Here is a 26,692-nt window from a genome sequence, read left to right on the forward strand (position 1 = left end):
AATGACCGACTACGACTCCAACTTTTGAAATTTTAATTCTTTGACTCTCTACTACGACTCCTTCCGTTTAACTCCGACTCCGACTCCCAGATCACAAATACCTGAAAAGCGTCTCTATTCAGTACAACTTTTTTTTTCGAAGAAAAAAGAAATCTGATGCAAAATAGAAAAGAAAAATTTCCGGAAAAACACACTGACAGATCCTTTATCTCCGACAAAACTTTCCACAGAAAACCAAATTTAGATAGAAAATACCGCGCCGCAACAAAACCAGAACAAAAATTCCTTTTCAGAAACCCATTCTTCTGGACCATTCCAAATCGAATGAAATTTCGAACTAGTCGTTCCCCAAGAGCTACATTACGCGCACTCACTTTAGAACCCCCTACTAGGTGGGGAAAAACAGCCTCACCAACAAATTCAGTTGAGTTTCTTTTTTGTCCGCTACACCAACATATTTGCAACTCAAGCAGTAGGCTGTATAGATAGAGCCTGTATGGCCGTACTAGTATTATACCAGGGCTACTTCGCCCTAGATACTTATATTGTATCTCCGTCAGATTTTGTTTCTGTCTTCTAGTTTCGTCCTCCTCTCTCTCTCTCTTGACGATTTGGAAACCAAATCAAACAGGTTTCGTTTTCTATTTTTAGCTTATTTTATTTGGTGTTGATATCTTGGTGTTTCTTTTTTACTTAGAGAAAAACCCCTTGACAAAAAATTAGTTGAATAATAAGTATGGAAAAATAAAGTCAATGAATCAACAATTGAAAATAGATAACTTGTAAATGCTTAGACGTAATACTTTATTGGGGTTGATGTTTTAATTAAAATTTCGTAGACTATTAAGAACATTAAATCAAAACATAAAGTAGTACTAACTTTTTAGGAAAATAATGAGAAAGAAAAAAAAGGTTCAAATACAGTCACCAAATTAGGGGGTAGGGCCGAGGTATGTAGAATTTCATTTTATTTGAACATTCATTATAAAAGAACGCAGTTTTTTTATAATGAATGTTCAGCCATGACATTATTCAATAAACTGAAAAATGTTATTGGATTTCAGGTCTTCTGTTTGAGGAAACGAGGAAAAAGTTCGAATCATCAAAATAATTTTGGAAGAAAATAACTGTTTTGGAAAAGACCCCACTACTTCACTATTCAGTAAACAATACCATACAGAAAAGCGTATGAAAAAGTACTAGCAATGACCATCTACAACTTACTTCATTAACAAAATCCTAATTTGATACTTTCTTCATTGAACTTTAAAACCCATAAGCGCGTACCTTTGTTTATTTCTTTTTTAAAAATCTCCTAAAAGTGTGAAGTTCATTTCGGGGAATTCTGTATATTTTTTCAATAGATTCCAAACTAATGAAGAAAAAAATAGAACTTTGTGGGAAAAAATTGCTGTTTTGAAATTATTTACTTGATTTACGTAAACTATTCTCTTTTTTCTTTTCAATAGCGGAAGTGGAGGTGGTCATGAAGGCAGATCATCCAGGTGGGATGTGTAATCCAGACTGCTGTTTACACAAGACATGTACTCTTTATTATTCGAATAATGCAAGCAGTCCTTTACTGGAGAGACATTCCATTGGAGAAGCTTGTTTGAGAATCAGGTCCACCAATCTTGCCCATCAACGGCCAGTAAGAAGCTACTACTACGGCGACTGGAGATCGCTAGAGACTGTCAGCGATGATGTCATTGGAAACAGACCAGAACTATTCTGTGATGCCACAAATCAATCAATGGATCCAGCTAACTGGTCAGTTTTTACTGTAATCATTTCACATGCCGAATAAAAATAATGCTTCGTACTTCGTATACTTTACAAATGAGGCAGTGAGAAGTAAAGGGATGTAACTGAACATTTTCAAGTTTTTAGTAAAACCACTTTAAAAATAACACCCTACGTAGGCTTTCATTAATTTTTTTTCTAGATCATGCTATACAGCTGCACCTACCAGGGATACTAGTACTATATCTTGCCTCAAGACAGAGGAGGGGTCTACCTACTATTTGTACTGGTTGTCACCAAATTTTTAATTTTGCCACTTACATCCCTTTGTTTTCACTGTCTCAAATGTAATAAACAAAATGAAAAAAAAGTCCTAATGTTGAAATTCGAGAGCAAAAGTTTCAAAGTGTGCCATTGAAATCTGATTGTTTTTTACCCTCTTCATTTCATATGCACCATTGACACAGTAAAAAGCAAAGGATGTAAGTGGACTTTTTGAGCAAAAAGTGTTTAAAACTCATGTCCTAGGTAGACTTTCATTGAAATTTATTTTGCATCATGCTGTATAGTAGAACCTACCAGAGCTACCACTACCCTCCCTTGACACCAAACAGAAAATGATGTACCTTACAATTTGTAATAGTTATCTAACTTTTTTTTAAAAATATTTTGCACTTCCTTTATTTTCCTCTAATTTAGCACACCCTTTGCTTTTAGGCTCTTCAATTGATCAGCTGATTAATGAAAGTACTTTTCAAATTGAAATAGATTTCATTTAGAGACTGGTATGGCATTGTTTTAGAAGCAACAGCATTTTATTATAGATGCTTATTTTTATGATTTTGTTCTGTTAAAAATAGGAATTGGAATCAAGGGTCTACCTGTCTGTCTCCTTCTCATGGTGGTGCCTCTTACATGGCTCATTTAGCTACATCTAATCCCTCTTCAGACGGGGTTCGGCAGCCTGTTCCAGCAACGCCTTTCTATATTCGTGGGAATGCAGAGTCAAGAGGGGAAAGTAAGTTTTGAAATAATGGCGATCTCATATCATTTAAGTCGTAGGTTGTACGCAACCTACTACCCGCGGGAAACATACGTCCCATGAAGCTGATCCGTGGGGCCTGTTGTTTAGTTCCTTGTTACAAATCGAAAATTCAATTAATGAAAATCTCACAATTTTAGAGCCAAATATTTAGAGATTGGTTTCTGAAAAACATATGCATTTGCTAAAATAAACGTCAAGCAATGGTAACAAATACTATTGATTTAGATTTTTTTTCCTTTTCCAAATTTTTCCAACGTTCTTTTGAAAAAATAAAATATTTTGAAATTTTATTTGTGTTCTGGCCTGCGGAAATGATTTTAATATGAGTTACGACCATAGGATAGAAAAAGTTTGGGCCGCCACTGATTTAAACGGATCTTATTTCCGGTTCTATTCTCTTAGAAGACGAGCCAAATGTTATTAGAATTATATCTATAAAGTAGCAAGATTGCCACATTTTTTTGTCCCTCATTATTCCTCATTTTATTGCTTTCAGCATAATTTTGGCTTTTGCTTAAACAGATGCAGCGAATTATTTTCTAAATCATACAGAATTTTAAGAAATCGAATGGCTGATTATTATTTCAGCTCTGCCACATTCAGTAATTTTTATTCATTTATTTATTTTCCCTATCTAAAATGTTTGAAAAAAAAATTCTGAGATTTCGTAGAATGTAAAATGAATTTATAAACTTCATTTTTCATTCTCACTAAATACCGCTTCTAAGTAATTTTCGTTCATTTATTTATAAGCGTATATCTGTCGTTAAAATCAATTTTCGACCCCTTGTTTACAATTATCAAATACATGAACTAAGATAAAATATCTAAGCGGAAAAATAGATATTTTGAATTATTTCATCAATTTTTGTTCATATATACGTCCAGTGATGTTTCCATCTATTTTTCTGAGGGTATTTTTCTCCCAGTAATCCATTACGCACAATATGTGTATGCGATCATATACGTAATGTGTCATTACATGAAATTTTTTGAAGCTTGAGGATTTACGCTATATATCTAAAAATGTTTGAGAGAATACGGCGTATATGGAGTATATTTTATGGGAACACCACTGTATACGTCAGATGCAAGTGAAAACTAACATACAAATTGGTATGTTGGGTATCGAATTTTTCGCTGTATCTTTCACCTGAATACTCTATGTTACAAAATTATCAGAGACGTCACTACCTTGGAGCAATTGACACTAAAATATAATGGACATTAGCTCTTTTCTAGGCCCATCAGTGTAGTAATTTTTCCATTTGCATGAATTTTTGAGATAAGCAGTTACTAACATACAAATGAACACAGAAATTTTCAAAAAGGGTTCCACCACTTCTTAAAGCGAGTAAATCAATCAAAATTTGAAAATTAACAAGAATCTAATATTTTTTTTCTACATATTAAATGTTACTGTTGTGTGCCAGCTAGGCTAGAAATTTGGGGTACGCTGCTTCATTTTTTCAACTGTACCGTAATTTGGTGTGAATTCCGACTTCTACAGTACACATATGCCATAAGGACCCGTTTATACTAGGGTAGGCAACCATTCACAGCATAACACATTCACACAAAGAAAGAACAAGGACAGGAGAGAGAAAATACGTCCATGCCGGAACCGGGATTCAAACCCGGACCTTCCTATCGCAGTCAGACTTCTCTGACCAATAGACAAGGCAGCCGGCTACATATTATAAAAAAAGAGAATAAAAATTGAAATTTTATTATACAACTGGTAACCATTTTAACTTCTGTAGCAGTCTGTGTTTTTCACATGTTACCTCATCAAAAGAAAAAATACTTCATTTCCCCTAATAGATCGTAAATATTAGTGATATCTGTAACTTCAGCTTCTGAAGGTTAGTACAATTATTTGGCAAGTTTAAAGAGTAAATAAATAACTATTACGAACGTACATTTGAGCTAAACTTTTGTCATTTCGAATAGGCCATTAAAAGGGTGATGATTTGAAAATATTAAAATCACAGCAGCGGTATATAATTGGAAAACCATAAAGTTCATTAGGTAAAACTTAACCTTCTTTATTAATTATTTCAATGTGAAGGTCGTTTTGCTACATTTCAAGACATGGCAAAGTATTCGGCATATTTTCAACTGCATAACTAGTGCACCGATTTTTGTAAGAATTCGTCAAAGCATAAATTCTCCCGCCAAATACTACCTGCAAAATAGAATGTGCCATAGAACTGGCAGCTCACAGTTTATTCCGCATTGAGCCTAGGTCTAATTATGTCTCTTGGGGTGTCGTTTCACCATCCGCATATTTATGGTGAATTTCCTCACCTATTCTATTCCGAATTCTTTACCTCTTGGAAGAGAACATACCCTTTTAGGATGAACATTTTTTTCAATATTTCTTTCCCAATTCTTTCCATCAAAGTCATAATTTTCTTTCCATATCTTTCTTTTCCTTTTTGAATTTTCATTAGATCAAGAAACGTTGTACAGATTGTGGAACTGTTCCTTTGCAGAACATTTTGAACGGGTGGTTCTTTGTGAGGAACAAATTGATTTGATGTATTTTACATGTGGGAAATGACTTTCTCCTTTTTGTGTTGAAATTTGCTTTTTGGACCTATGCAGTTGGGTAAAATGATTGTTTACATTTTTTGTCACTTCTATTGATAAAAATATCTGGGAATTGATGCTTTTTTTGAATTCTTGGTATCAGAGCCGGATCTATGAATAATGTCTTTCTAAACATCCGGGAAAATCATGTCCCATTTCCAAAAAAGAGATCAATTTCAAACAGGAATGCTTTTTACGAATAATTTTTGTTATCTAGAACTGCTTTAACTGTACACGTAAACAAGGTTCAAAATGGATTTCTAAAAATTTTATAAGATATCCATCATTATTTGAAACTTGTTTAAAACAATTTACTGATTAACCCACTTCTTTTCGTACGCATCGATAAATAAGGATAGCTTTAAGTGAAAGTTAAGTCTTATATCTAATGAATGTTATGGGTTTCTAAAGCAAGACGGCTATTATTATTTTGAAACAGTAGAAACTCGATTATTCGAGCTAATTGGAACCGCAAGTGCCTCGGATATCGGAAATCTCGGTTAACAGAAACATAGAATAAAAACTTGTCAGGATCGCAAATTTTTAAAATGTATTAATTAAAATTACAATATTTTAAAAAGATGAAAATTAACATATAAAAATTAACATATAAAAATAATAGAGTTTTGCAGTTAAACAATCAAAATAGAAAAATAAACTGTGGTAAGTTTAAAAAGCCATTTGAGTTTTTTACAATGCCAAGTTAACTATCAGAAGATGCTTTTAAAAAACACAAATTTCCAGAAAATATTTTCAGTTTCAAATTGAAAATTCATTGCTTCATTAAATTTTACATTATTTTTTTTTTTTAAAGTATTACCTTTCTTTGTAAAACTATCATCTCGGTTAACAGAAACCTTGGTTAATTAGTAACGTCGGTCAATCAGAGATCGGTTAGTCGAGGTTCTGCTGTATTTTCAATTCTTCTTCCTTTTATCGGTCTATTCGAAGTTCAAATGTTATTTCTATGAAGGCTATTTATTTTTTTTTTTAAACTTGCCAAATATAATATTACCAATTAACCTTCAGAAGCTATAAGTTCAAGATATTACTAATCGTAACCATTTATTCGGGCGTGGGGTGGGGAAGTACTTTTATACGTAAGGGTAATAATAGTAGGAACTACAAATGCAACTTCTTACGCAAACGCATCATCACATGCATTCTTGCATTTAGATTAAAAAAAAAAGAAACAGCATGTGGTTAGTTAAAATGAATGTTTTTACAAAGCATTTTCAAAAACAAAAAGATGATGAAATTTTTATTAAAAAAATATTGTTTGTAAAGCTGCAAACAGTTTGGAAAATAAAATGAAATAACTAAATTATGTACTTCCATATTGAAAATATAAGAAAAAAAATGAGATCATGAATTCAAACTATGTTTTTCGGAATCACGAATTGCGAAAGGATCCTACTCGTTTGGTTTCTTGTTCCTATTAATGGTTTTTATCGCAATCATAATTTGAATTTAAGACGTCAAACTTCAAATGAACGCCAGGGGCTGGATGCTGGATGTTGTGTGCTGTATACAGTTCTCGCATAAAAAGGATTGTGTAAAGCCGAAATAATTAATAATTCGACTCTACGGCTCTAGAAAAATGAAATGAAAGGAAGGACGTCATTCACCGGTCAAGTAAAAACAACAAGCAATTTGTAATTGCTCAATAAAAATCAAAAAAATTAAAAACAACCGTTTTGCATCTCGGAAAATTAATTGAAGTAAAATAAAGCGAATAAACTTTACGCAGTTCAGTGGAAACATATTTAGAGAAAAATATCTAAAATTAATAACAATCTGTGTACTATTTTCTTTCGTTACAGCACCAGCTTCTGTTCCATCATACACAAAGCGTAACCGAACGAAAAAAAAAAGATTAAGTGTCACTGCGGGTCTAAGTATCTTTTTCAAAAATAGAGTAAAATAAACTTCTCCCTTATCAAGCCACGTGCAACACAAATAACAACCGAACATTTTATTATGCCCTGGGCCTTGCGGAGAGCTATCTTATAACCGCGCTGGTCAGGCGTATGAGGAGCCGTTATTTCCGTCTCCCACATGCAAACGTCTCTGCGCGTGCCACGGGCATTTCATACAGCAGGATCACGGGGGGTCTTCGCCCTGAACACAAAGCATCCATTTACAGGGTGGGTAATTGGAGGTGAGTATAAAGAGTTGGGGAGCAGTGCGCAGGGTTTCGTTTCGGGTTTGCCGAAAGTTTTGGTTCACTAAAAGCGATTAATGAATAGTGCTGCTTCGGGAAAGGTATACTCTATTATTACATTATTATGGTTCCTCTTTTTCATCCATTTTTAGCATAGCAAGCAGTGAGGAATACTTAATTAATGGTGTTTTTCTTCAATGAAACTTAGCAGATCTCATTTAAACACATATTTTCATTTTTTTTTTCAAAAACTAATTTTCGAAGCACTAAGTACACTATCATGGTTCCTCCACTTCCTCTATTTTTAGCATAGCAAGCAGTGGGGGATATTTAATTAATGGTGTTTTTCCTTAACGAAATTTAGCGAATCTCATTTAAACACTTACATATGTTCATTCTTTTTTTTTTTTTTTTAAATTAAATTTTCGAAGCACTAAGTACATTATCATATATCCTCCTTTTCTTCTATTTTTAATATAACGAGCAGTGAGGGACATTTAATTGATGGTGTTTTTCTTTAATGAAAATTACTTAGCGAATCTCATTTAAACTCACATTTTCATTATTTAAACTAATTTTCAAACCACTAAGTACATTATTAGGGTTCCTCCACTTCCTCCATTTTTAGCATAGCAAGCAGTGAGGGATATTTAATTAATGGTGTTTTTCCTTAACGAAACTTAGTTAGCGGATCTCATTTAAACACTAACATATTTTCATTCTTTTTTTTTTTTTAACTAAATTTTCGAAGCACTCCTTTTCTTCTCTTTTTAGTATAACAATAAGTGAGGGACATTTAATTGATGGTGTTTTTCTTTAATGAAAATTACTTAGCGAATCTCATTTAAACTCACATTTTCATTATTTAAACTAATTTTCAAAGCACTAAGTACATTATTAGGGTTCCTCCACTTCCTCTATTTTTAGCATAGCAAGCAGTGAGGGATATTTAATTAATGGTGTTTTTCCTTAACGAAACTTAGTTAGCGGATCTCATTTAAACACTAACATATTTTCCTTCTTTTTTTTAAACTAAATTTTCGAAGCACTTAGTACATTATCATAGTTCCTCCTTTTCTTCTCTTTTTAGTATAACAAGCAGTGAGGGATATTTAACTAATGGTGTTTTTCTTTAATGAAAATTAGTTAGCGAATCTCATTTAAACACATATTTTCATTTTTTTTTTTAAACTAGTTTTCAGAGCAGTAAGTACATTATTAGGGTTCCTCCACTTCCTCTATTTTTAGCATAGTTAGCAGTGAGGGAAATTTAATTAATGGTGTTTGTCCTTAATGAAACTTAGTGAGCGAATCACATTTAAACACAAACATATTTTCATTCTTTTTTTTTTAAACTAATTTTCGTAGCACCAAGTAGGGCAATGTGGGGCAAAGTGAAATGGAGAAATATTTACTCTGGTTTTAGCACTACCTATCTGGTAATATTTTAACTATATAGTAGCACATGTAGTCTATTTCAGTCAGGAAAAAAATACTCCCGAAAATTAAAGAATATGAAAATACAGGCAATTTTCAAAAAATGATATTCATATTGTAATATTTTGTTGTAAGTCAAGAGTTATTTTCATTCATATAAAATGATAGAGTTCCTTTTATTAACATTTTTAATATCAATTGAGGCCTTCTAATATTTGGTGAAGTATTTATTTAGTTAATATTAAGTTCATTTGTATTTTAAATATTTTGCATAATTAGTCAAGTACATGAGGAGTAAAATTAAATAGTTTATTTTGTCTACTCGCTCAGTCATTTACTAAATCACTAACATATTCATTTATTAATTAATGCATTTACATTCCTTCATTTAGTAATTCACTTATATTTAATCATTCATTCACCTATTTTCTTATTCATTCACTCTTTTACTCACTCATTTATTTTTCTTCATACATCAATTATAATTAATAAATTTAATTTTTCGTTTTTTGTTTCAATATCTTTTCATTTGTTCCTTAAAACTTTTACTGATTGATTTATTTGATCAAAAATATATTTTATAATTGAATTAAAAATATTTCATCCGAAAAATATTTTATTTTTCACTTTGCCCCATGAAAAAAAAAAAAAAAACAGCTTTTACACTTTTTTTTGAAGGCGCAAATTTAGTACCAAAAATTAAAAAAAAAAACCTGTTTCGATGCAAATTGTATCATAAAATACAATGTTCTTTCTTTATGAACTGTAATTTTCAAAACAAATGTGCAATTTGTTCATTTTGAAAAAGCTCAGTCATCTTAACTATTTCACTTTGCCCCTTATTCCCCTGCATTATTATGGTCCCCCCTTCCTCTATTTTTAGCATAGCAAGCAATAAGGGATATTTAATTAAGAGATAGAAAATAAAAATAAAATTATTTGCTCTTGGAACCGTTGGGCGTGACTGGATTATTAAAAAATTACTTGAAATTTATATAATGCAAACTTGTTAAAACAAAAATAAATGAAAACTACAAGCACTTTTTCCTACTGAAAAACATGAGTTTACTTTAGTGGATTTTTCATTAAGAGGCACACGTCCTTTCCAATAATTTTAATATTTGAAAACTTAAAAGTGTGTTCTATCATTGCAAAGAAGAAAATACATGGCTATTTTCGTTTTCTTGTCGATGTTACATAATATATACATGTCAGTGCTGAAATTTTTGAAAAATTGTTCCTCTCCTGAAAAATATGATAGCTATGATACTGTCAAAAACAGAAAAAAAATTGTAGGGTGGTATCTCCAAAAAGGGGTGGTTGATGGGGAAAACGGTGATCATATTTGGATTCAGAGAGTCAATTTACATAAAAATCAGCAGTAATGGTGTCAGAAATGTTTTGAGAGATGTTTTTTGCAACGCATTGTAATTTATTAAAATAATGATCAAAAGCTAAAAAGGAACATATGTTCAACAAGGGATCTCACAGTAACCTTTAATATAAACTTTAGAATTCTAGAAACATTGAAATCATAAATTTTTTCTGTTCTATCGTTCATTTTTTACTAAATTTTATACTCATTAATTTCTGCTCTCTTTCTCTGCTCACTCTATTTACTAGGGGAAATGTTATTTTTTAGTTATTTAGTAGTGATGAAAATACACTTTATTTAAAAACAGGTAAATTTGCTTTTAAGTTAAATTAGATAGGAAGCGTTTTTAGAAACAACTTTTCAAACATTTCAGCACTGGCATGTATACATTGTGTCATATTAACAAGAAAACTAAAATAACCACCAATTTTCTTCTTTGCAATGATAAACACACCTTTAGATACACTTCAAATATTTTAATTATTGAATAGGATTTGTGTCTCTTAAATGGAAATCCTCTTAAGTAAACTCATGCTTTTCATCAGGGAAAAAAATGCTTGTCGTATTTTATATATTTATCATTTACATAAAATTACATTATCTATATTTCAAGTAATTTTTTAAAGGAAATCTTCATGCTTTCATCAACTTATCTGAGAATGTCCAGAAAGACTGAAAGATTTCTGCATCAGACAAAATTCACTGAAGAAATAAGTATACATGTAGATTAGGCTTAATGATTGACAAAAAGTGAAATTTTTTTGAAAAGTTTGAGAATCTGTAAAACGAAAACCAGATCACATACTATTGAAAAAACAAAAACCACATGTTTTTTTACAACCATAGAAATATTGGGTGCAGCAAATACTATCAAAATCTGAGAACACAGGTTACAAAATCCTTTTTTCCTGGGCGATTTGAGATGTATTGACCACCTCTATTAGAACGCTCCTGGTTAATCACCAGTGATCTCGGATTAACCGGTTGCCTTACTTGAACATACGTTAAAATCTTTCATTTGTGTGATGTTTTAGTAAGGATAAATATTACTTTTAACGGAAAACATGAATTTCAAAGTTTTAAACTCAGCTATTTTTATTCAATGGACATTATATTGAAGCTTTAATCAATTAATTTCAAATCCATTACACGAGTCCCATACAAAACAATTACTGCATTGTTCTTACTATGTTTAGAAAAAAGCAAAGGAACCAATAAAATGCTGGAATTTACCTCAAAGACACAATATTCTCTACCCTACAAACAAATTAATGCTAAAGAAAATCTCAATCCTTAACCTCAATTCAGATGTTAAAAATAGGGAAAGATTTCTTCGAATTCAGCCTCCACACTTGTTCTTTGTTGACGCAAGTATTTTTCCTCGCAAAATAGAGGATTCCCCCGTTGAGTTGTCACCTTTTGTAAGGGAGCGTTTTTGGATGTCAATGACACGTGACACACTCGGTCCAATCACGAAATCCCATTCAACGACTGTGATACTTGTGGGAGAGAACCTTTCAAAGAAACTTGCCGTCCCCCAGCCATGAGTGTGGAATCGCACGGGATCATATAATGAAAGATGTTGCCATAGCAACCTCATGCTGTTCGCTCTTCTTTTAAGTAGTATGCGGTAAAATGGTTACAGTTAATATAATGTTTAGGGAAATGAATATTTAAATTTTTGTTTATGATTTCATGACGTAGAAATTAGTTAAATATTATCGTTTTTGACATATTTTTCGTGTTTTGGCGCTTAAAATAAAAAAAATCAAAATGTTTTAACTAGGCATTTTTTACTGAACATAAAAATGTATTGTAAAGCAGCGTTTCTTAATTTCTTCGATAAGTGGAACCCTTTTTAATATCCACTTTTTTCTCGGAACCTCTTGTGTATTTTCAAAAGTGTACTTTGAATGCAACATTAAACGATTTACTTGAAATAAAAATGAAAAAATTCTAAGTAATACTTATTTGGCGTCAAAAGTTTTTTTTTTTTTAATTTTAATTAAATGTTATTTTTATTAAAGTATTGCCTCCTTGTACTTTACTAACACAGTAACAGGTCATACTTTGACAATACAATTGAATTTTAATCCACAGTTTATTTTGATGTTTTAACTGCTGCTTATTCTGAAAATACTGATGAATGTTTCATACAGAACTTATATCAGCCGAATTTTAGTGTAATGTCAAGGCCTTAATAAAGTCGAACTGTACAATTTAAGGGCTGCACTTCCCCCAACTCACCTTACATAATTCTTTACCAGAAATATGTAATGTTGACTTCAAAATTTAGATGAGGATGAGATTTGTATGCATTTATCCGCACCATGCACTTAAACGTTTTGGCAGGTTAGGTTCTAACCTGTGATTCTTTAGAGTATCAATGTTTGCTTGAAATTTGTTTTTTATTACATATTTGGTACAAATATTTTTGCATATTTCGATCTGTAACTGAATTTGCAAACCAATTTTTTTAAAAAAACACAGCTTCATTTTATATTTTTAAGTCACACATTTTCAAATCGGTGTTTTATTTACCCAAATATTTATAGTTTAAAGACCTTCTTTTTTAGAAATTAAAAATATCTACTTAAAGTTTTTCTTATTCTACAAAGACCACAAACCACAACATTTCAAGTTACTTAATTTTTCTTTATTTTTCTGTTAGAAATTAAAAACCACCGTTAGTGCTTCAACAAATTTTACGCATCAAAAATTCCATGAATGGGGTCGTTTCCGAAATTTTAAAAGTATTTTTTTCTGAACGAGCATGCTTTAAAACAGGCGATCTGACCATTTTTTAAATAATTTGTTTAAGTTAAATATTTTTAAAAAATTACTTAAATCGTTGCGCTTTCATTGTTTATGTTTCAGCCCGATGGCATCACAAATGATGAAATGCCATTCAGTGTTGCCATTCACAGACCAAAATATTTAATTCGTATCTTTACTCACGTGTATTGGCAACGATATGGTTGATAGCAAGCGTAGAGCGCAATTTTAATTCGCTTGTTGATTATCATAACGTGGAACCGTGGTAGAAAGATGCGCCAAATTGCATCATTTGTGACGTCATAAAGACCACGCCTTGTTTGAAAAATCAGACATATTAAAAAATTAATTTAAAAAAACAACTGTTGGGAAAATAATATTTTCTGGGTCTATGTTATTTTTTTCTTTTTTGTTTATTCTATCAATTTCAGTGACTAAAAGTATTACTTTTGACTGAAGGAAACAACCCCATTGTTGACATGACAGAAGTAGCAAAGAGTAAAAAGCTGTCACCATATAATTTTTTTTTAAACTTTACTTTTCATTATTTTAATTTATTTTTTTAAACTTTTCAATACTTATTTAAATTTTTAAATAATTAATTGAATTCATGATTTGTCTTTAACAAGGTGTACATTTCGTTTTTTCTCTTCATCTGTCATAAATATATTAAATATTCATTATGAGTGCCTTAAAAATCATCAAATCTTTGAAGAAATAACGAAAATTTTAGTTGTTTACATTGTAAACAGAAAATAGTGACACATTTTTTACACTTGTCATTTTTCAATATTTGTCAAGGCAAAAGTATAGAATTAAACCAATCAAATTAGGTGTAAAACCATCCGAGAAAATGACATTAAATTTTTGCTTCTGATAAATTAGCTCTAAACTCCCCTTGCAAATTCGCAAGGGAGCGTTGGAAAAATTTTCACTCTTAAACGGGGCCATTAATGGAAAAAGATTGAGAATCACTTGTTTACAGACTTCATTAATTTTGCAAAGTGAAATTTAAGAATGTTTTCGATTGCATTTTAAGAAGTTAAAGAGAAAACTATACTCAAAATTAAGTTAAAAAAAAATTGATTTGTTAAAATTAACATGTGTTTTTAAAACTAGCATAGTGGTAGATTCACAAGATTGCGTGTTTAAATCCGCGTTTGAGTCACCATCACAAGTTCATTTTAGAAGTTAGACTAATTCAGAAGAATCCAGGTTATATATTTAATCTTAACTCAAATTTAAGGTACTGAATTTAGGGGCTATCCGTGAATGATTTAATACTTTTTCCCAACAAATTTGACCTCCCCTCCCTTGCCACAAAGTGTTAGTTAGCGTTACTCCCTCCCCTTTTTATATGTCACAATGTTTTTCATAATCATATAGTAATTGACAAATGTGTGATGTCACACTTACTTCTTGTTACCCCCTCTCTCTCCCCTTCTCACAAGTAGCCACAATTTCACGAGCACCTTTTAAAGTGGGACATTAGTGTGGACCCCCTTAACACAGGTATCAACTTAACAAAAAAATTACAAAAACCTAAACTCTAAACATTATCGAGTATTTGACCCTTTCTTGTCATCCGAAGGATTTTTTTTTAGATGACAGTAGTTAAATTTAAGCATCTGCGCACTTAAGTACAGTAGAACCTCGTTTCCTGCCCCCATTCATCCGGGTTAAATTTAAAGAGGTTCCGAATAGCTACACATTAGTAGTTCACAGGAGTTCACATAAATAATAATTTTAAATTTTGATACTTGAGCTATAAATACGCTATACATTCGCTTTCTATTTTGATTAAACGTATAACTCCCTTGTATTGATCGTGAAACAAGTTATAGTAGTCTAGAAAGCATCATGGCGTTTTTGGAACGTTAGTCCGACATTTCTCACTGCAGCTGAACTATCTTACTACTATTATAAATGATAAAGTGTTTGCGCAAGACAAGCCTACGCGTTTTTTTTTTTTTTTAATTATTATTCTTTTTATTTTTTTTTTAAACTCTTTTTTTAAAGCGGCCCCAGTCCGTTTATGTGAGAATTATTTTAACCTGTTACTCAAAATTACCCAGGTTATCCGGATTGCTTCTGGTCGCAGTTATTCCGAATAAACGAGGACCTACATGCAAAATTTTAGAATACTATTTTATTTGTAACTAGGTGAAATACTGACTTCAATATTTGTGCTTGAAAAAGAAATGGCATCGCAAATAACCTAGTTCGAAAAAAAAAATGGAATTGCCAGACAGAAAATTGTTTCAGTAAATGTAGGAAAACATTTATGAAAGTTGGCAACATGTACTTAGTATACATGCACACCATGCACATTTATGACTACATTGTCTAGGCTCACTGATTTTTATTTAAATTTTTGAGTGAATAATTCCAGACAAAAAAATAGTTAATTGGCGGCATGCAGACTTCTTGTGCAGAAAATGAACTTTTCCTTCGGATTTTCCAGCAAAATTGTCAAAATTTAGCAAGAAAAATTATGTGAGCATTCAATGCTATTAGGGTTCGGCAACCCATATATTCAGTACTGATCTCCAAAATCGGCTGCGATATCAGAAGTCATAAAAATTTCCAACGGAGGATTCAGTCCACATTTTACTACTATCGGCATCGGAGAACCCATTAGAAAGCCAACTAAAAGAGAGAGCGCTCACTGACTTTCGCCTATAACCTTCCTCGGAATAATAACGCCAATAATAACAATATAAACAACCCCTCAGTGAACATCTCCCTATTCCGTCCGTGATCCCCGTATAAATCCCTTATCAATGTTGACACAGAGGTCAGGTGTCTCGTGACCTCTTGCGGACGTTTTGCAAGGGCGTAAAGTCAAGAATTTACATCGGCGTTCGCTCCTTTTTTAATACCGAATAATGTCTCTCCGATGTTGACTTTATTCCGTTTTGGAGGGGAAATTTTTCGGTTAACGGGGTCTAACGTATTTCGCCCCGTAGCGTTAAATCGGCGATTTATATAAATGTCCGTGCCGCTGTTATAAAGGTGATAAGGATTTTCCGTCGCTCGCAGACTGCAAAATTGGTTTATTGTTTATGATGAATTAAAGTATGAAGATTTTATCGGAAGGCTTTGCATTTTGCGCTTGTCCCACTTGGGTAAATGGGTTTAATTCAATACCGAGACTTCACCCAGTGATATTAGAAAAGGTATTATGACGAGAATTATAATATACTTGAAGAAGTTATCAACAAAGTTAAATTTCCCTAGGGAACCTTCGGAAGAAATAGCACTATACATTTAAAATAGTCCTCCCTCAAAAATAAAAAAGGGTTAAATCTGTATGTTTCCCTGAATTCACTTATGCTTCAAAAAGTTCAGCAATAATGAGTATGACTATAAGGAAGCTTCAAACAAACACATAAAGAGATACAGGCAGTGGCGTGCACAGAAATTTTGGGGCCCGTCACAAATGACTTTTTCGGGTCCCCCTTCCATATTGTTTACCCCTATATTTCACCCCTTGTTTTTAAAATATTGGGCCCCTTTCAGACTTGGGCACGGGCCAACAGGTGTCAATTCTTCTCCCCTGTGCACGCCCCTGGATACAGGTTAGAGTTCACCCGAAGGTTCAGAAAAACGAAGCATATAGACTAGCATACATGCAGTGCAACGACCAATGCAACATGTATGCAATATACCTCAGATTCAATGAGATGTTATCTGCCTCCAGCTCAATTAGTCACTATTTCAGATTGGCGAGTCTACAACAAGGACGAAACTGCAGTCTCTAAATATGATAACCGGGCTGTCTGTATATTTCCTGTTGTAGTTCTGCCTTAGTTAAGGCTTAAAGACGGTAACTTACTGCTTAACATATGGATTTAGTTGTAAACCAAAGTTACTCATGTCATTTGCTTAGTAAAGAAAACGTGAAACTGGATTAAGCAGTTTTCCAGAAGAAACTGATAGAGGGACTACCGAAGTCCTGTTTTGGATCCTGAGAGGTAAGAAAAGACCAAGGAAGAGACTGTAGTGTCTTTGGAGAGATGAGGTTGTCCAGTTTAAAAAGCAAAATGGAGAAGAATTGCTGATCAGTTAGGAGAGGACTCAACCTGCAGTGGATTGATGAAGGCTGACAATGATGATATTAATCTACTGCAATATTTTTTATCAATTTAAAAATATAAAAACATGAAAGATATTTCCTTTTATAGATACAAACACTAAAAACAGTTGGATCTAATGTTACATGTTATACATTTTCTGGTATTTTTTAATGTATTAAGAACCTCATTGGAAAAGACCAATCTTTTCAGAGATTTCCATTTCATGACGTTTCGCGTTCCCACTTTTAAAAAATTTCTGATTTTTTTCTGAAAAAAATTCAAATTTTTGTTGACTTTCTATAGACTTAAAAACAATTTCCCTTAAACCAGCCAAAGTAAATTTAACGCCCTTAAAACAAGGTATTTGTTTCGAAGACAACAGACAAGACTCCCTTTCCCGTAAGGGAAGTAAGTCCTATACACATGAATAGACAAAGCACAATAGCAACAGGTTGGTAGAAGAGGGGCATATAAAATTTATTGTCACCGTCTAATCCTCTTACAGCAGTAATTCGTTATTCTGAAGATCAGGTAAACGCTACCCAGAAGTCGCATTAATCCTTCAGATGGCGAAAATTAAATCTGCTTTGGCCAGGAGTTCACTAGACTCTGTCTCTTCAACAAAGAGATTAGCCTGGTCAGTGGTAATCGATAAAATGGTACTGATGGGAGATGTAAAAAACTTTAGTTTTGAGATTATTTGATTAATAGTCAAACAAGAGTAAGTTAAGGAAAAGACCGAAGATAAATCAATAGCGAAATTGTGTAATTGATTTTTTCTGTCGTTCGAAAATCCCCAAGTTGTAAAAAAAAAAAAAAATAAAATAAATAAATAAATATTGAACGATATTCAAGGACAAAGAAAACTGTCGTTAGTAGAGAAGTTTGAGTAAAAGCAGAAGATATTTAAATCCTTTTTATGTCTTAAATTATCTTATTTTTTTAAGCTATTTAAACTGATAACTTGGCAACAGTCCTTAAGATGAGAAAAACGAAAATCCTTTGGCAAATTATAATTTTCGTGAAAATGTTTAATAAGACTGGTTTATAATGTCACAAAATAAATCAATATCAAAGTTGTACATGTATAACAACCTTAGGAGAATAGTGCAACACGTCTCCCCTTTCATCTATCTATATATCTATTTATCTCTATCTATCTATCTATATCTCTACATCTATAAATCTATCGGTATATCTATCTCTATAATGTTTATCTATCTACTTTTTAGCTATCGATATCTACCTCTAGCTATCTATAGATTATATCTACCTATATGTATCTATCTGTCTATCTTCTACCTAATGAACAGGTATATAATTTGGATTATCTTTCTGTCCATCTATCTGTATATATCTATCTGTATGTTACCATCTATCTATATCTATCTGTCTACAGCTATCTATTTATATACGTCCGTCTATATCTATTTGTATGTCACCATCTATTTATATATCTTTGTTTATGTTTATATATATCTATATGTATTAATATTAGAACTCTATCTATACACCTTATACATCAGTATTTATCTGTCTATCTATCTTTTCCCATTTATCTATATGGCCATAACTATATCTTTATACCTATATCTACATCTATCTATATCTTATCTATCCACAGTATATAATGCTTTTAGGGTTTCAGCTGTTAAGCATTTCACAAAAAAAAAAAAAGAAAGAAAAAAGATTTGATGACCTCCTTTCCAAAATGTTTTAAATACATTCTACCACAGAACAATAAATTTTGAAATCTATTCGAAACATTCTCTTCCCGACGTAAAAGTCTTCGAACATCTTTAAAATGCGTCTCGAATAAGTTTATTAAAATCCTTCACTGGGAATGATAGGATCATTAGCGCAACTTGGCATTATGAGTGAAAATCGGGGCTTCGTTTTAAATTCTGCCAAAGTCACAAGTTGAAAATCGCTCTTAACAAGATGGGCTGGGATCTCGTCTTTCTAATTTACGCGTAACTATAGAGCTGACGCGTTGTTCAATGATCGTCGGTTTCACCGTCCATAAATATTGTCAGACTTTCCGGAAAGTTTAGAGGGGGATTGATTTGCAATTGTGGCGTGTAAAGTTGCCCGATTTATGACGAGTTGAGTTTGGCACTTGGGGCTACATCATTATAGGGTTATCAAAAGAAAGTCAGAATCTTTTGCAGTTTAACAGGGGTTTCAATGCGTGTGGCAATGCAATGCGAAAATGGCGAAGGATATTTTAGTTTAGAGATATGGAAGAGAAGTCAGCTATAAAAATGATAATTTTTAAAATTAACTATTTAAATATAGCTTCCAGAATCTTATGAATTTTTAAATAACATTTGTTAATAAAAGCAGGAAGCAATGCTAATTTATATTAAATAGAAATCATGGCGATTTATTTGCAATTAATTTTATGGCATTGAGTTGAGCGATTTTCGACGTATGGAGGGGGGACGAGTTGAGCTTGGCCCTTGGGATTACATTACTATAGCGATATCAAAAGAAAGAGAGAATCTTTTGCAGGTTAACAGTGCCTTCAAAGCGTAATATTCAAAGTGAAAGTGGTAAAGGCAATGACAGTTTAGGATAAATACGGAGAAAGACAGTCACAAAAATCATATTGTTATATTTGGAGAACATTGTTAACAATAATAGTTTAATTATAGCTTCCTAAATATGTGACTTTAAATAACATTTGCTGTGTGTGTAGTAAAAAGCAGAAAGCAGAGATGATTTAGATTAAAGATCATAATTAATAACTGTACTACTATCATTCAGGGTTACTGAAGTTTGATTCACAATTTTTGAATATTTAACTGCCCAACTCTTATTTTAACAGTGTTATTGAATCTATTTGCATAAAACGGAAGAACTCCTCAATTATTGCATAGTTGTCCAAGATTATGAAGCAATAGTTATGAAAATAATTTAAAAGAAATTATTAACCAGGTTCAAAGTTTTCCTGCAGCTTAGGGTAAATAAGAACCATTGGCGAAAAATAGTGTAAAATAAATTAGTTCAATGAAAGCAGCGCAAAGTGATAGCAGAATAAATACGGAGGTAGACAGCTTCAAAAATCATACATTTCGAGAACAGTGTTAGCAATAACAGTTTAATTATAGCTTCCTAAATATGAGGCTTTAAATAACATTTGCTGCGTGTCTGGTAAAAAGCGGAAAGCAGAGCTGCTTTAGATTAAATAGCATAATTAATAACAGAAAAATGAAATTTCGAAATGTTTAAAAACTCCCATCTTTTAGTTCATAAAATTTCTATATTCCCAAGACTTCTATAATTTATTACATTGCATACAATATTATAATGTAGGGCGAGAAATTTTGCCAACTTCAAATCAGCATTTACTTTCAAAGTGTATCTTCAGAACTAGTAAAATGAGCTGTATATGCACAATGGCGCCGCCAACTTATTGTGTAAAATAAAAAGCAGAAAACTGATGTCATGCCATGCAAAAATTTAATCCGTTTACATCTTTCATTTTGATAAATGAAAATCTCTGACTCTTCTTTGCTCTAGGCTATACATATTAAGCTTATTAAGTCTGACATCATTACAGAAATATCTTTCCTCAGATAAGGCGACCAAAACTGAACAGCACACTCCAAAAATGAGGTCTTACTAAACTCAGGGCCCGATCAAGACAAACTGGTGCCCAGGTCCTGAGTAAAAATTGGTGCCCCCCCCCCATGAGAAAATCAGCATAATTTCAAAGTCAGTGCTTTATACTAGAAACCTAATACACCAGAAACCTACACATTACTACAGAAACCTGGGATTTGAATACCAAACACTTGATAGTCACCATACTAATCATAGTTAAAATTGCCATACCTTAAGGTGACAATGAATTAAAAAACAATTTAAAACTGCAAAAATAGCAAAAAAAAACAAAAACAAAAACTAACTAATTCTGACATTAAGCTTTAAAAAGACTTCTTTCTGGCTTTAACAATGCAAATGTGTCGATCACATCATCGAAATCTAATTTTGAGGTCACAGAATTTTCAATGGTCAGTAAGAAAAACGCCTGTAAATTATCCTGAGAAGCGCATCTTCTCAAACGATTTTTGATTCTTTTCAAAGCTGAGAAGGAACGTTCACTTTAACAAAGAAAAAAGGAAGGAAGTAATTTAATTTAGGCAATTTTAGTGCCCCTAAATTTGTGGTGCCCAGGTCCACGGACCCGCCGGACCGTGCGTTAATCAGGCCCTGACTAAACTCCTATATAAAGACAAAAGAACCTTCTTAGATTTATTTGAAACAGATCTATTTATGATCCCAAGAATTTTGTTGGCTTTGTTATTTGCAATGCTGCAGTGTTGACTAAACTTGAAGTCCAGATTTATTAAGATACCCAGATCAATAACATTTTCTGCCTGACTAATGATTGAACCCTGTAAACAATAACTCGTACGCTTATTTCCGTGACCTAAGTGTAGCACTTGACATTTCCCTACATTTAAACTGCCATACCCCACTTATCTGCACACTTAATAATATGATCTAAATCCTCTTGAAGCTGTTTTACTTGTTTTTCATTTTCTGCAATCTCCATAACTTTCACATCATCAGCAAAACAATTCAGGCTTCCACAAATATTTTTATTGATATCATTCATAAAAATAATAAACAAGAGAAGCACTAAAACTGAACCCTGAGGAACCCCGCTAAAAATACCACTCCATTTAGAATGATTTTCTCTCACAACTACCTTTGTTTCCTTCCAGTCAGCCAGTTTCTAAGCCAAAGTTTTTCCTCCTATTCCTATACCAGCTAGTTTGCTGACAAGAGCAACATGCGGTACCTTATCAAAAGCTTTTTGAAAATCAATGTAAAAAACATCCACACACTTTTTGTTATGTAAAGCCAAGGCAACCGAAAATAACATCCACTAATTCCTCTGCACATCCAACAAAAATTTTTGGATAAATATTATCTGGTCCCGGATCTTGAGTTGCTTTAATTTCTTTTCAAACGAAATAGAACCTCCTCCCTGGAAAATCCTCAAGCTGCATAATAGCTCGTGTCTTGTGTACAATTTATGACTAACGTATGCAACCATTCTGCATAAATCACGGATAAAAATATGTACTAAATGTACTAATGAAAATATTTCAGGTACACTCTCAACTGCAATGGATGATTTATCTCATGTTCGGTTACCTGTTAATGATTCCATCAAAGCAGAGCCTACCCCGTCCCCTCTCCTAAGTCCTGACGCAAGTCCAGGACCTCATTGGTCACCACAGCAAAGTTCTTCACGTAGGGGAAATCTGCAATTATGGCAGTTTCTCGTGTCCTTGTTGGATGATCCGACAGCGAATGGGAATTTCATTTCTTGGACAGGAAGAGGAATGGAATTCAAATTGATTGAACCAGAAGAGGTAAAGAACAAAACATTCTTCGATGAATTCCTGTTACATTTTTGTATTTGCAACATTTGAAGTTCCGCTTCAAAATACTTCATTGGTTGTTTTCACAAACTTGAGCTCATACGAACATCGATCGTGCAAACTGTTCTTAAGGTTTATCGTTCAAGTCAACAGTTCTATATGCAAATCGCATGAAATTCATATATTATGCGATAAGCATGACTATAAATATGATACACACCAGTTTGACATGGGCTGCAACAAATGAGAATTCAATGATAATTAAATTTTCTCTTGAGGTGCTTGGCATTTGTACTAAAATTGTGCTTTTTTGAAGGTGCAAAGTTATTTTCAAAAAAAAAAAAAAAAAAAAACCCCTCTCAATCGACGAAGAAGTCGGCAGGTGATCTTAAACTTCCCTCCAGTATTCATACAGGTTCATAGCACACTTACTTTGCCATCAGTTTTAATGAAGAAAATCCTCGGTCGTACCGCCTATTCTTCGTCGCTGTAGTCGTAATGAGCTTTTAAGGCATGAAGTGTTTAAATGCCTGTAAGAAAAGATGAGGACATTTTGCAACAAGAATGTGTCAATACTGCATTCATCTGTCAATGGCTTTTTTGGGGGCTCTGAAATTAGTTGCCTTGATTTTCCGAACCTAATTGCAGTTGGACACGTAAAATTTCAGGAATGAGTTGCCCAGCATTTTTGAAGATGTCCTGGTTTTTCCTAGTAGTAAGCTTTCAACTCGCGAAAAGTAACGTCATGATTAAGGCGAGTGACTTCTTTTCTGACGACAGGAATTTTTATTTTGCATCTGGAAGGGGTGGGGTGGACTACCTTCTGGTTCCCACGATATTTTTTTGTTATGGACTCAACTCTATAATAAAGAATACTTGCGTGAGTTGAAGTACGATTTTATGCCAGGCACATTGATAGTCATTTATCGGCAAAATATTATTTTTTTAAAAAGGAAGTACAAACAATGCTGATAATGGTAACATTCTAGACCAATGGTTCTCAACCTTTTCGCTACTGAGCACCACTTGGTATCCTTCTGAATCCTAAGTGGTCTAATAAGTGGACTATATACAATAGAAATAATATTTTCACAACAATTATATTAGGTGAAATGAAATGAATCCTAAAGCTGTCTTTATTAAATTTAATTATAACTATAAAAATGATATAGACTCACATTTTCACGGACCACAGGTTGAAAATCACTGCTCTAGAAGAATGAAAGTTAATACTTCTTTCAAAAAGAAACCTTTTGTTTCTTATGTTTATTAGGTTGCAAGACGATGGGGAATACAAAAGAATCGACCAGCTATGAATTACGACAAACTGAGCAGATCTCTGAGGTATTACTATGAAAAAGGAATAATGCAAAAAGTGGCAGGTGAGTAGATTTTAAAGCATATCTTTTAAATTAAATGGCAGTTCAAACACCTGCTGGAACTGCAATGCAATTAATCGTACCGGATCGCACACTTAGAAGACCACTGTCAGCACTACAACTCAAGTACAACATCAAGGTAGAAAATTTTTAGACAGAGGAAAAAAAAAATAATTTTTCAAAAATAACTAGCTATGATGCCGACAATAATACTTTCCGGTTCACTTGTATGTATAACGCTCCGAAAACAAAACTTCCTCTCTGATTTGTAAATCATGACTAGGCCCGGACTGGCTCCTTCCAGAAAGATCGGCTAGGTACCGAAATGGAGGCACTGGGGGGAGGGGGGAGGGTCGTTTTTGATAGTCTGTACATTTCAACAAAGTTTTAAAAAGAATTTATTTTCTGCCAAAAATAAAAAAAATCATAAGATGAGAAAATATTTATCATCTGCAAAAGAGGGGAAGGTAGGGGCACGGGCAGTAGATCATGTACCAATCATGGGCAACATTTTAAAAGGGGAGGGGGTTCAGATATGTTCCCGATGGTTTAGCAGGATAATTTTCCCCATGGAAACCAATTTCAATACAGATTAGAGATAGTAAAATTTGATATCTTGAATACCTTATTCATTATTGGCTGGAGAAGAAATATTTTTACATTTTTACAAAGAAAAAAAGTAATAAAAGCAAGGAAGTTCTAATTTCGAAGATTGGGGGGGGGGGGGGCTTGAGCCCCCACTTGCTCCCTATACGGGCGTCCTTGATACCAATCACAAAGCGAATAAAATTAACGATAAGCCAATGCAACACGACATTGCCAAACCAAAGGTCGACATGCCACAGTCACAAAGACAATGAAATGAGAAACGTTAAGTCTTGGAAAAGTAAAATCAATAAATAATATCGATTGTTCAGAAAAAAAAAAGAATAAATAAAAGATTTTAAATTGCAATATTTGACATAAAACAGTTAATTGTAATTGTTTGTGCTTAATATGTATGATTAACGAAAAATTATTCATAAATTATTTATTTATTTATAGGTGAGAGATATGTTTATAGATTTGTGTCAGATCCAGATTCTTTGTTTTCTGTTAATGTAAAAGACCCTCAGATGGACAGAATGGAAAGTATCAATGAATACAGCTCAAGACATAAATCTATACATATGAGAAAAATTTATTCACCAGAAATAAATGCATTCCATAATCATTCTGATCATTGTTCAAGATTTTCCCAAAATTCAGACCATCATAGCTATCAACCTCTAACATGTCTGCAAGATTTGACATCAAGACCTACGAGAGACAATAGATATGTTCATAACGCCAGGGATAGTTGCGTTTTTTAAGAACTAGATCAGTATAATTGCAACTGAGTGCGACAATATTTGTTCAGACAGAACAATTTTAAGAACTTGGAGACTCTGAGCAATTGAGAAACATTTCAAGAACTTTGAGATTCTGAGTCAATTGATGAAGCTGGGCATTCTCAATTTGAAGTAAAATTTTATATTTTGGGATAATGCAAGACTTCACCAAAATAAAATCAAATCATATAGCTATAGATATATAGCTATACAAATGCGAAAAATTTATTCACCAGAAATAAATGCATTCCATAATCATTCCAATCATTGTTCAAGATTTTCCCGAAATTCAGTCCACCATATAGCTATAAACCTCTAACATGCCTTCAAGACTTCAAGATTTAACATCAAGACTTACTAGAAATAATAGATATGTTCATAAGGGATAGTCGTGTTTTTTTAAAAACTAGATCAATATAATTGCAACTGAGTACATCAATATTTGATCAGACACAAAAATTTCAAGAGCATTGAGACTCTGAACAATTCTGCCGTGTGCAGGTAAATGGCAGCATCTGCAGAAATGAGTTTTCGAGATATTTGACGAAACGCGTTTTGGATTCAATACTAACAGTAGGGAAATGTTGGAATTAGATGTCATTTTCGCGCCCTTTTTTCAGCGGAAACCAAATAACCGAGCTTGTACAGTAAAGATAACGTACAATAGATGACAAAAATGCAAAACAATGAAAAATGAAAAATTTGCAGTTACTGCCCCTTACCTGCACACGGCAGAATTGAAGAAGCTGGGCATCATCCTCAATTAGAAAGACTGTGTACTAAATTAAATAAAAGTAATACAATAACTGGCTTCTTCGAACTATAAATTATGTTAGATAAAACGGGAAGGTTACAGTGACCTCCTTTTGGGCGCTTCTGTAAGCATCTCTCAGCTTCATGAACTTACATCATTTCTGTACCTCAAGGCCAGACTACCATAAGTTCAAAAATAACAGTATTCAGGTTATTACTACATTTTATGAAGGATCCTATTCCGCATTGAGCCATAACAACGTAATTGAATGAAAGCAATTTCCTTTACAATCATTTACCAGAGTTATGAGAATGTGTGTCGCCTGCCTAGTCTAGTGGTCAGAGAAGTCTGACTGTGACAGGAAGGTCTGGGTTTGAATCGGGCATGGACGGACTTTCTCTGTCCTGTCATTGTCCTCTCTTTGTGCAAATGTGCTGTTGTGCCGTGAATGGTTGCCTACCCTATAAACGGGTCCTTATGGCATGTGTGTACTGTAGAAGTCGGACTTCACACCAAATTATGGTACAGTTGGAAAAGTGAAGCAGCGCACCCTAAATTGCCAGTCTAGCTGGCA

The 26,692-nt window shown here is 33.0% G+C and overlaps 1 protein-coding gene across 1 annotated transcript; it reads left to right on the top strand.

Moving 5' to 3' along the window:
- Positions 1-1,486: 1,486 nt before the first annotated feature.
- LOC129220894 (ETS domain-containing transcription factor ets-5-like) lies at positions 1,487-25,346 on the top strand. The gene is made up of 4 exons (XM_054855327.1): positions 1,487-1,733; positions 22,341-22,606; positions 23,889-23,997; positions 25,039-25,346. The coding sequence occupies exons 1-4, from the start codon at positions 1,487-1,489 to the stop codon at positions 25,344-25,346; spliced, it is 930 nt and encodes a 309-aa protein (XP_054711302.1).
- The last annotated feature ends 1,346 nt before the right edge of the window (positions 25,347-26,692 follow it).

The sequence above is a fragment of the Uloborus diversus genome, chromosome 4 (genome assembly GCF_026930045.1).
Source record: "Uloborus diversus isolate 005 chromosome 4, Udiv.v.3.1, whole genome shotgun sequence".
NCBI lineage: Eukaryota > Metazoa > Arthropoda > Arachnida > Araneae > Uloboridae > Uloborus > Uloborus diversus.

Excerpts from the sequence above, each read along its gene's own strand:
- LOC129220894 (XM_054855327.1), top strand. The coding sequence starts at position 1,487 with ATGAAGGCAGATCATCCAGGTGGGATGTGTAATCCAGACTGCTGTTTA. Across the intron at positions 1,734-22,340 it reads AAACAGACCAGAACTATTCT|GTACACTCTCAACTGCAATG; the intron begins GTGATGCCACAA and ends AAAATATTTCAG. Across the intron at positions 22,607-23,888 it reads AATTGATTGAACCAGAAGAG|GTTGCAAGACGATGGGGAAT; the intron begins GTAAAGAACAAA and ends TATGTTTATTAG.